General features: G+C 38.6%; 1 protein-coding gene across 3 annotated transcripts; it reads left to right on the forward strand.

The window, feature by feature from the left end:
- The first annotated feature begins 1,817 nt into the window (after positions 1-1,817).
- On the forward strand, positions 1,818-7,556 carry LOC148850541 (uncharacterized). 3 transcript variants are annotated; one of them, XR_016099384.1, is made up of 3 exons: positions 2,251-3,532; positions 6,956-7,087; positions 7,178-7,556. XR_016099384.1 is itself a non-coding variant. In XM_088945480.1 (2 exons), exons 1-2 carry the CDS (start codon positions 2,361-2,363, stop codon positions 6,960-6,962), a joined length of 1,179 nt encoding a protein of 392 aa, XP_088801606.1. In that variant the 5' UTR covers positions 1,818-2,360; the 3' UTR covers positions 6,963-7,556. The 3 variants fall into 3 exon arrangements, 1 of the variants encoding a protein (XP_088801606.1); XR_016099383.1 differs by having other exon boundaries at positions 7,212-7,556; XM_088945480.1 differs by having other exon boundaries at positions 1,818-3,532; positions 6,956-7,556.
- The last annotated feature ends 3,323 nt before the right edge of the window (positions 7,557-10,879 follow it).

Raw genomic sequence — 10,879 nt, forward strand, 5'->3', positions numbered from 1 at the left:
CGAATCAGATGCTCTGGACTAGGCTAAAGCAAACAAGTTAGCTTTTAGGTTGGATTAAACAAAGTCTAGACCGAACCAGCCCATCCGGTTCAGTTTTAGATTAGGGTCGACCCATATCAGCATGATCTAGATTGGGTTGGGTTCGGACTGGACTAACTAACCCAAATGAAGTGAACTGAGGTGATTGGGTCTGTTCATATTTAGATTGAGTTGAACTGGTCTAAACTCGGGTCAAGTTGATTTGAATTTATGTAAATTTGGGTGAAGTGTGTTGATTCGAGGAAATACTATTTTTAGTCAATAATTAATAGAAAATTAATACATTAATTATAAATTATTTCATTCAAATGAAGAAAAAAAAAGACTACAAAATTAATACTTATATTTTTAGTGGTTAACCCAATGGTTATCCACAACCCAACCCGACCAACCCATTTAAATTGACCCAATGGATGATCAACCCATTTCCACCCCTCATTCCGTAACGATCGTTGCATTTTGAAAATCGATGTAAAAAGATGTAAAGTTTTACATCGACAAAATTGATGTAGTTTTTACATCGATTATTGATGTAAAACTTTAAAGGTGGTGGGGTTTTATATCTATTATCAACATAAAACTACACTCCATCCAAGCGTACGCAAAATTGAATTGGAGTGTAGTTTTACGTCGATAATAATTACATTCTTTTACCAAATGCATACAAAAGTGAACCAATATAAATTCGGTTCTTGATTTACATCGCATCCAAATGCAACCAAGAGGTCAAAGTGACGAACAAGGATCCTTTGTTCCGTTGATGGGTATTCTCCAAAATTTAGCAAAAGTTTGTCATGCATTTTACATTGATCATTTGAACGTGTTGGAGTGTTAATGGGTGTAAAAGTTGGTTCGCTTTTCACACTCAAACAACCTGACCGTTGTTAAACCCGTCAATGTAATTTTGTATTGGGGTTATATCAGATAAGGGCGACTTTTGGGCCCTAATATCAATAAAAGTAATATATTTAATAAAATTTAAAAAAATAAGTTAACTTCTAAAAATAATATAAAAAAGGGGCAAAGTTACTGATCATCATCTTCTTATTATAGATTATTCGTCAAAGCCGTCTGCTGTCGCCTCCGACTGTTGCCTGTAGCCGCAGAAAACATCTCTTCAATTCTTTCTCAAACTTCATACCCCTTCGCCTCTCCTTGAACCATAGACGGTGGCCATGTCCAAATCCATTGGTTTCCCCAAATCTAGAAAGTAGGGCTTATGTGGTTTGGGAAAACCATCCGAGAACAACTATATCATTGTCGAACCAGTTCTCCTTGACCATGATGTCGCTATCCCTAGACAACCACTCTGTATCTAGCTTATACTGCGGCAAAGGGGATGCCATTTCCTGGGATGCCGACACCTACGGCCCAGGTCCCCCCATAACAACTAACACTTATCTATCGACGACCGATGACAATGATGGCCACGATAGGGACCACTTTTTTGTGACACTCATGGATTTTGAACTCCACCACTTGCCGGTGCTCGACTATTAGCGACGCTTTTTCGATCGTTCGATTGATGCCACCGCTAGATAGGACGCCATTAACTAGATGTTGAAGGCATAATATTTGTCCATCTATTGAATTATTTTTCATTAAATTTGAGTCTAGCCTTCTGTTTCCTTATTGTTTTTTGCAATTTTGTTTTTCTTCTTTCCGTGACTTAGGTGCATGCGTACTACCGCTTCAAAGCTATAATGATGTATCTCTCCATCAACTATCTCGACCATTTCCTATCCTCTCATAAGCTCCCGGTACATAGTTGCCTTTCCGACACTTGATGCCATTTTTTTTTATTGTTTCATCAAACGAACAACATGGTGGCATGCATCTCTATAGCAGCGAAAATGGAGGAAACGAGCGTTCCCCTCTTCTTAAACTTATAGATGGTGAACGGAGGCGGAAGCGGAGGTGAGCGAATGTGGTAGCGGATGTCTCTGATAAATAATCTAAAAGAAGAAGAAGATAATCAGTATATTTGTCCATTTTTAATATTATTTTTAAAAATTAATTTATTTTTTAAAATTTATTAAATATATTATTTTTATTAATATTAAAACCCAAAATAAAACCCTTTTCTATTTACACCGCAAACAAGCGCAATGTTAACAAGTATATTTACAATGCGAACAAACGCAATCTTAACACGTATATACACACGTAATGTACATCTGTCAAAAACAAAAACCTAATAAAAGTGCAGGACAAAGGTGTAGGACAAAAGGTCCCAATTCCTATACACGCCGTTCCCCAATTTTGCCTCGAACTCGGGGGAAGGGAGACGGAAGCAGAGCTGTAAGTCTGTAAACAGAAAGATGGAAGAGCAGCAGAACGAAGCAAAAGAAAGCTCATCATCCACCACCACCACAGCCACCAGCCCCAATACCCATCTCCGAACGTCTTCCAATACCGCCTGTCGCAACTGCGGTGGCCCAACCACCTTTACACCACCACCCAAATGGTCCGAAGTCTCTCCCCCTCCTAACTACCGCCCCATCCGTTCTTCCGCCATCAATCTTCCTCTAAACAACTCCCAACAAGCCATCATCCTCGCACCTGTCCCGCAATCCCAAAAAGTCCACACCATCTCTCCTCCTTACTTCTTCCAAGTCCCAACCAAGAAAATCACCCACCCAGATGACATCCGCCGTTTCCACGACTCTGATTCCGGCAAGAACTTCCTCGGCTTTGTCGTCGCCCTAAGCGAGTCAATCCGTGGCCACAAGATTTCTGACCACTGCCACCAATCCCTAACTCTAACTTCCATCGTCTCCCTCCTCCAAACTCTCTTCCTCTGGGTTGACGAGATCCCCCCTGTCCAGCAATCCTCCCGATATGGTAACTACTCGTATAGGGTTTGGCACGGCCGGATGACCGAAAATGCTGAATCTTTGATGCTCCAATTCCTCTCCGACGATCTACGGCCCGCCACCATCGAGATTATCCCCTACTTCACCGATAGTTTTGGTAATTCGAGCCGCATCGACTACGGTACTGGTCATGAGACTAACTTTGCGGCTTGGCTTTATTGCCTGGCTAGGCTGGGCCTTCTCAAGGAAGAGGATTACCCCGCTGTTGTTTCTCGGGTGTTCGTTAAGTATCTGGAGTTGATGAGGAAGTTGCAGGCGGTTTACTGCCTTGAACCGGCGGGTTCACATGGCGTCTGGGGTCTTGATGACTACCATTTTCTGCCTTTTATCTTTGGATCATCACAGTTGATCGACCACAAGTATATCAAGCCCAAGTCCATTCATAACCAGGACATACTTGATAATTTTGCGGACGAGTATCTTTATCTCTCGTGCATTTCCTTTGTGAAGAAGGTTAAGAAAGGGCTCTTTGCCGAGAACTCGCCGTTGCTGAATGATATCAGCGGCGTGCCCACATGGAGCAAGGTGAACAGCGGTTTGCTCAAGATGTACAAGGCGGAGGTGCTGGAGAAAGTTCCCATCATGCAGCATTTCCTGTTTGGATGGCTCATTAAATGGTATATCCTTGGATCCCTTCTCTCAATTTAATAGCTTGTAGCCTCAATTAAATAAAGTCTTCAAATTGTCGTCTAAGCAAATTGAACTAGTAAGTCCTTGAAGAAGCTACGGCTACTCATATTGTTGTCTTAGGTGCTCTCTCTGAGCCAACTCCTCAAGGTGTTAATTGGCTGTACAGCGCATCCCAGAAAATGAAGTGTCAACTGATAGTCCTAAACTAGATTGCAAAACAGAAAATTGACCCATTCGGTTGGCACAGAAAAGAACTTCTGAAGGTATCTTCCTTCAAAGAAGTTGTACTCCTCTACTGTTAAATGTTTATAAATAGGTATGGAATTTTTTATTACAATAAACATAGCTATTAGTCTGAAAATACTGATAAAGAAACTAATCTGAATTTTTGAGTTGATAAAGAATAGTGATTTCTTCTATATATTTTGTCATCCAATGAGACAGGGACAGAAAGACTTGGTGCCTTTACCCAATGAACTACTTTCTCCAATATCTTTTCAATCAAGGCTTCATTGGTGTGTGTCTCTCCTTGAATATTCTAGCATTTCGCTCTTCCCGAACAGTTCATAACACCACTGCCTTTGTACATCTCCAAAGAATCTTCCCTCTTCTTCTTGGTGGTTCAAAGGAGGCCATAAAGGGCCTCCTTTGAAATGCTAGAGACAAAAGGGCAGAAGATTAGACAATGGAATTTAATTTTGCTATGTCATTCACAAGAAGCAAATATGAGGAGAATGCACGAATTCAGCCTTCTTTTTTGAAGGGTGTCACACATGCTAATCTTAAAGTGAAATACCTCCTAACAAAAAGCCCTTGTGTTGGGTAGTACTTGACCCTCCAAACTACCTTTATTGGGAAACCAATGGGGGAATTGGGGATTGGGGTTAAATGATGGATCGATGAAAGCGGCAAAAAAAAAAAAAAGTGAAAAAAGTCCCGACCGAATCAAGAACCCTTTAATCTATTATCAGATGATGATGAAGCATCAAAGAAAACTCCTTCTAAAGAATTCAGAAATTCCAGTACATGGGAAGTGTAGGTGGGTACCATACACCCCATCCCCGACCCTAACTTTGGAACACACTCCTGTCCCTAACCTCGATCCCCAATGGAGACGGGTTCCCTACAAGGTTCAAAGTATCGATACGATACAAGTTTCGGCCGTATCGTATCGGTACTTAGAAACAGCCAAAACACTTTTTTTTAGTTTTTTTTTTTTTTTTTCAAACTTTGGTTTTTTGGAAAGATTATAGGCTGTTTTTTAGTATTAAAAAAATGGGGGTCCGAAACATCTGGAAACAGGCCCGTATCGTTTGTAAAAGATACGATAGGGCGTATGGTATCGATACTTTGAACCATGGTTCCCTGTTGGAGACCTGAATCCCCAGAATTTTTAAATTAAAAGTTTTAGAAAATAAGTTTACTTAAAACAAGGGATTTTTTAAAATATAAAAAATATTTTAAATATATCTTGATATATGCGATATAAATTATATACATAATATTATATGTATATATTTAATATACAATGTATGTTCAATATATATAATTGGGGTCAAGGTGGAGCGAGGAATTGACTCCCCATCCCCATCCTTGTCCCTGGTCGGGTATCACCATTAATTGCCATCCCCTCTCTCGTCCCTGCCAAGGCAATCTCCATCCCTGACCTGATGGGGTTGGGGAAACTGGGTACCTGGTGGGGATGGGGAAATTTGCCATCCCTAGTGCCCAATGCATAGTGTGAGCGGTGGCTCCTAAAACATATTATATGAAATGTTTTAAATGTTTAGTACATAATGTGAACAGAAACCTTTATGCTCAGCTAATGGCTGATGATGTCAAGTACATAGGTTCTTTAGCAACAATTTTCTGAGTCATGATGGACCTGTTGTTGCTTGGTGAAAATTGGAATTATTTTTCCGCACTTTTTAAGTAGATGTAAGACAATGGAAGTATCCATTCCAAATGGCTGGTGCTTCAGTTCTTTGATGATCATGGCCTTTGCTACAACTACCTTTTTGTTCCTTGATGAACAGTTGCAATTTTCTGCAATTCTTGATTGACAAGGACAATGGAAGAGTGAAAGCTTCCCTACCTATCTTTCACGTTATCATGGCACTTGTGATGTTCATGGTCAGATCAAATAATTTGTGATTTCTTCCTAGTATTACTATTAATGGACCTTTTGTTTAATACTTAGTAATGATGGAGGTGTGATTGGATCCCATGTATAAGTGGACCATTATCCAATGTTGGTCTCTATCTGGGCTCTTGGGAGGAGTATTGATGCCAAAGCATTTGATGGACTGAAGGTTTACAGCTGCAAGAAGAAAAGAAACTCATACCGTACCAAAGCTCAATCCCACCACCAAGACCAAACCCAAAAGGTTTGGGGTTGATTTTAAATTTATATTGTATTTCCATCATCAATAAAAAAAATATTCTTTGCCACACTTATTTTCATTTAATATTGGTTAATTAATACAAGAACAGGAGTTAATACTTGAAATATAAGACTTAATGAGAGGGAATTGAAATATGAGAAATATTGATAAAAAAATTGAAATATGAGAAATAATAGTAGTTCAAATTACATTTTGTGCCTCACAATTAGAGAGGGACCATTTTTGAACGAGGATAAAATGGTTGTTCAAATAACATTTTTGTCCTTACAATTAGAAAGGGATCAAATTAAAAAGCTGGGATATTTTAGTCAAACAAAAGTTCCACACTCTCATTCACACTTTAAATAATAGTATAGATTTTATGCCTTGTTGGTGTTACTCCAACATTTTCTTAGAGGTATAACACTATGACTCCTCTAACTGATTGGTGTGACTCTAATCTAGAATTAGAGTTTGAAAGTGAGACACCAAAGACTCTAATTCAAAGCTGTGTGAGTGTGACTCAGCCCAATATTCTCTTTCTCAGCATCCTACCACATATCCTTAATTCTCAAGCTGCATGTTGGGGTTTTGGGCTGTGCTGCATCAGGTAGACTGGGTATGGATTGTACAGTCATAATCTTTGGCATTTTGCACTAAGTGGCTGCTCTCAGACTCGAACGTGCATTCTCACACTTGCCAGCCTGAGATTTTACTTGGTGTAATGGTAAAAATGGAATCCTTTTAAGAAAACAGAAAAGGATTCCTTTCACTGTAATGCTAAGTGAAGGCAGCCCCATTGGAATGGAAATGATAGTTGCACTGAAAATTGAGGTATACTTTATGCATGTACCTTTTGAAGTATCAAGCTGTGTTCTCATTATCAAACAAACTATATCCTGTTTAGTTTCTGATGGTAATTCCACATTGTTGTCATTGTCTTGTAAAGATTAATGTGGGTTGCTTGGAACCCTGCTGTTTCAATTTGGAAATTGGAATAATGACAATCTTTTGGAATCTTTACAGGGAGTAGGTTAATGAATCAGCTAAGTTGGACATTTGCTGTGTAATAAAGTTCAGGACTCACATCAGGATATACAAATATGGCTGGAAGTTGTGTTATTGGGGTTATATATTGTTTTTGGTGATGCACATTAGGTAAGTTGTTTCTCTTTGTAGTCTTGTTGTATTGATTAACAATGCAGATCTAGTTTTGGAATCTTTACAGTGATTGGGTTATTGAATCAGCTTGGTTGGACATTTGCTGTGTAATAAAATTCAGGACTCACATCAGGATATACAAATGTGGCTGGAAATTGTGGTATAGAGGTTATAGACTGCTTTTGGTGATACAAATTAACGTAAGTTGTTTCTCTTTGTAGTCTTGTAGTACTGATTTACAGTGCAGATCCAGTCTTGGAATCTTTACAGGGAATGAGTTGATAAATCAGCTTAGTTGGATATTTGCTGTAGAATAAAGTTCAGGACTCACATCAGTGTATACAAATGTGGTCATAAGTTGCATTATTGAGATTATAGATTGTGCTTGGTAATACACATTCATGTAAGTTGTTTCTCTTTGTAGTTTTGTAATACTGATTTGCAGTGGACATCCAGTTTTGCATCATTCAATTTTGCCCTTTTTAATGGTATCGATATCCTAAGCAAAATCAAGATTTTAATGGACTGGAAGTTCACTTATCTTTTCAAACTCCTTTTAAGAGAAAGGGAGAGGAAATAAATGTCTTCATGGTTATGATTTTGGGATGACTTTGAATTCTAACAGAGTTGTAGTGCCATCTTAATTCAGCTTTTCTATTTGTTGAAGTTCAAAACTTATATTTATGTTGGGATAGGGGTAGAACTTAGGTCTTAGTTATAAAATGGTTTCCTAGGCTATGATTGAATGGAAGTTCTCTTGCTGTTTTAGGCTAATTGATTAGGGAGTATTTATTGGTTGGTGAGCTCACTGTCTGAAGAAACAACTGAGGCAAGCTTGGTCTAGAGAATCCAAAGGAAGCACCACTAGGCTCAACAATGGAGGTTTGTGCCCCATTCCTCAAAGTACAAGGCAAATAGCCAACACTTTTGAGGTGTTTTGTGTTAAGGTAGTTCACATTATACATTAATCAGAATAGATTTACTCACACTTAAAATTCAAAAGATCCAACATTTTAGTTTTCTGATTCTTTTTAGTTTGTTCAAGTTAAACTATACTCAACATACTGGGGTCTCTTAAAAATTTTTTCGGAGTATCTATGTCATATTAATAGTTTCTCAACGGGTATGAGTTTGACAGCCCTTTAGTGATACTTCCCCTTTTGCATCTGAAATAATTGACTTGTATAATCTTTTTCATTAAATGATGATTAATCATCATTTTCTTTCAGTATGTAATTGACAAAGTTATAGAATAATTGAGGTTCTTATCTTTAGTTTTTGTGTCATTGTATTTTTTTTCCTTCCATTCATTTTTTCTGGAAACTTCTTTATTTGGGAGCAGAAAATCTAAGCTTTCTACTTTCTTTTTTCCTTTTTATTGCATCTGTGGAAAGTGTAAGATAATTATGGCCCTTGTTTACATCGAAACAGATGCTGCTAAAGGAATTGTGCTTCTAGAGTTCTAGTTATATTACCTTTTGAGGTTTGTGAAGTTTAAGCCTCCTGCTTTTTGTGTGTGGGCATCATGGCACCACGTCTTAGTTCTTTTCCTTCAACGATTTTTATTTATTTATTTATTTATTGGTGGGGTGGAGGGGACCTGTGCACTTCTGCTTTGCCATCCTTTTATTTGTATCTTCCATCTACATATTAATGCTCATGGGAGTGTTCTTCTATTACCTTTTTCTGTTATTTCAACCTCCCTGAAATTATCATGTTTGTTCTTAGTAAAGCTGTTGATTGGTATATAACCATGGTTGGAATCAACTCAATCCCGATTAACCCAGTTGGGCTGGTCTTAGGTTTTCTGTTACGCAGGGGTGTTCAAATTTGACCCAGAACTTGGGTTGGGCTTGAGCTGAGGTCTTGAGGAAATATCATATTTTAAGTCTGGATTGCAAAGTAAATGGCTTTTACATTGTGAAATGTAATTCATGTGATAAAATTAAACTTCATCGACATATGCATTGCCATCGTTACCCTTTGGATAAATGCCTCTTTTGTATTTCCTTCTTCCTCCTTGTATCTCCTACTTAACTTTGGTTTCATAGTTCCTGTCAACAACCAAATGAAAGTGTATTGCTCTCCTATACCATTTTACTCTCTTTATTTCTCTGAAAATGCTAATCCCTTGAATGAATTAATTTTGTTTCTTTCACACCATGAGAGATAATGAGCTGACCCTTAGGTTGTATTTGGTTTGAAAGAAAAGGTAGGGAAAGGAAGGGGAAGGTAGGGTTGGCAATGTTATTAGAAGAGAATGGGACAGAAAATGAAGATATGAAAGGAGGGTTATGCAGAACTCTCCCAGAGTTGGAGGTATTCTTTAATGATTTCAACAAATATTGGTGGATGGGCTGATACTGATACTGGAATAGACGATAGCTTGACTTCCGTCAAGGGGCATGAATGCTTATCTTTTCCTAATTTTGGCTTTCTTCTCTTTCCTCTCCGGCATTCTTCTTTCTCTAACCCATCCAATTTTACCTAACCTCTAATTTGCTGCAGTCCAATTTGTAATTTAGCACCAAAATTCAGGCTTGACCTGGTTTGGACTGCAGGATTGCTACTCCTATTATTAGTAATGGAATTGACTTCCAATTGCATGGTGATGATGATGATGACGACGACGACAGTAAGGAGGCATGATAACAGTGATCATGAAGATAAAGCAACTCAAATGAGGATAAAAAATTCTAGTCTTTTGATGGCTAAATCTTCAGAGGAGGCGTGGGAAGCTGTTCACAGATTTTAGGTAACGTTGGTGGGTTTATCACTTAACCTCCTATTTTATATTTTTTGTCAAATCCCCCCTCCAAACTTTCATCCAATCAGGGGCGGAGCTAGGCGGACCCGTGGGATCCATGGCCCCCTATGCCTCAATATTTCCACATTATATGATTTCTCCACTCCATATATATTTCTCCCCTCCCCCTACCCCATGGTTGCCTTTTCGTGGCCCCATCCATGTATATATATATATTTTTTGATCAATAACACTTTCATTAAATCATCAATAGAAGATTTACAAGAGGAAGACAAACACACTTATCTTCCAAGAGCAACAAAGAACCTCAATAAAAGGAAAAAAAGAAAAAAGAAAAAAAAAACACTAAAGTTACAGCTTAGCCCAAAACAATGAATCCCTTTTTGCCCCTTGTTTAGTTAAACCGTCAGCTAAGGAATTAGCCGATCTTTTAACCCAACATGTCTTAACTTCCATCTCCCGCACCAGCCACTTGAATTTCCTCCTCTCATTGTTGTACTTATAAGCCATTGTGATCTTTAATCAGCCACCCTATCACTACCTCTGAATCCCCTTCTTATGAGTTTCCTGATGTTCAACTCCTTAGCTTTCCGGGCTCGTTCCATAACTGCAAAGATCTCAGCTCTAAGGGAGTCACCCACTCCAATTGGGCTTGAGAAAATGGCAGAAATGACCCCATTTTCATCCCTAAAAACACCCCCAATCCCAGATTGTCCCGGATTTCCCCTATTACACCCATTAAAGTTTAATTTCAAGAATCCACCAGGTGGAGGGGTCTAAGCCACTCATTCTTGACTTGGTCTGTGTGCAATTTGCAATTTCACCCCACTTCCTCAACATATCATTCACACTGTAATCTGTGAATAACTCCAAAGATTTCAGCCACTGTATCGCCCTAATATGTATGATAGCCCTCAGATCTGTTGCTCCTCTCTCAGCTTTTGAGAATATCCTGGAGTTTCTTTCTTCCCAAAGTGTCCAACATACTGTAGCCCTTAGTCCTCTCCACATAGTCCTTCCCC

The sequence above is a fragment of the Nelumbo lutea genome, chromosome 5 (genome assembly GCF_056320005.1).
Source record: "Nelumbo lutea isolate HS-2025 chromosome 5, American lotus-T2T, whole genome shotgun sequence".
NCBI classification, from domain to species: Eukaryota; Viridiplantae; Streptophyta; class Magnoliopsida; order Proteales; family Nelumbonaceae; genus Nelumbo; species Nelumbo lutea.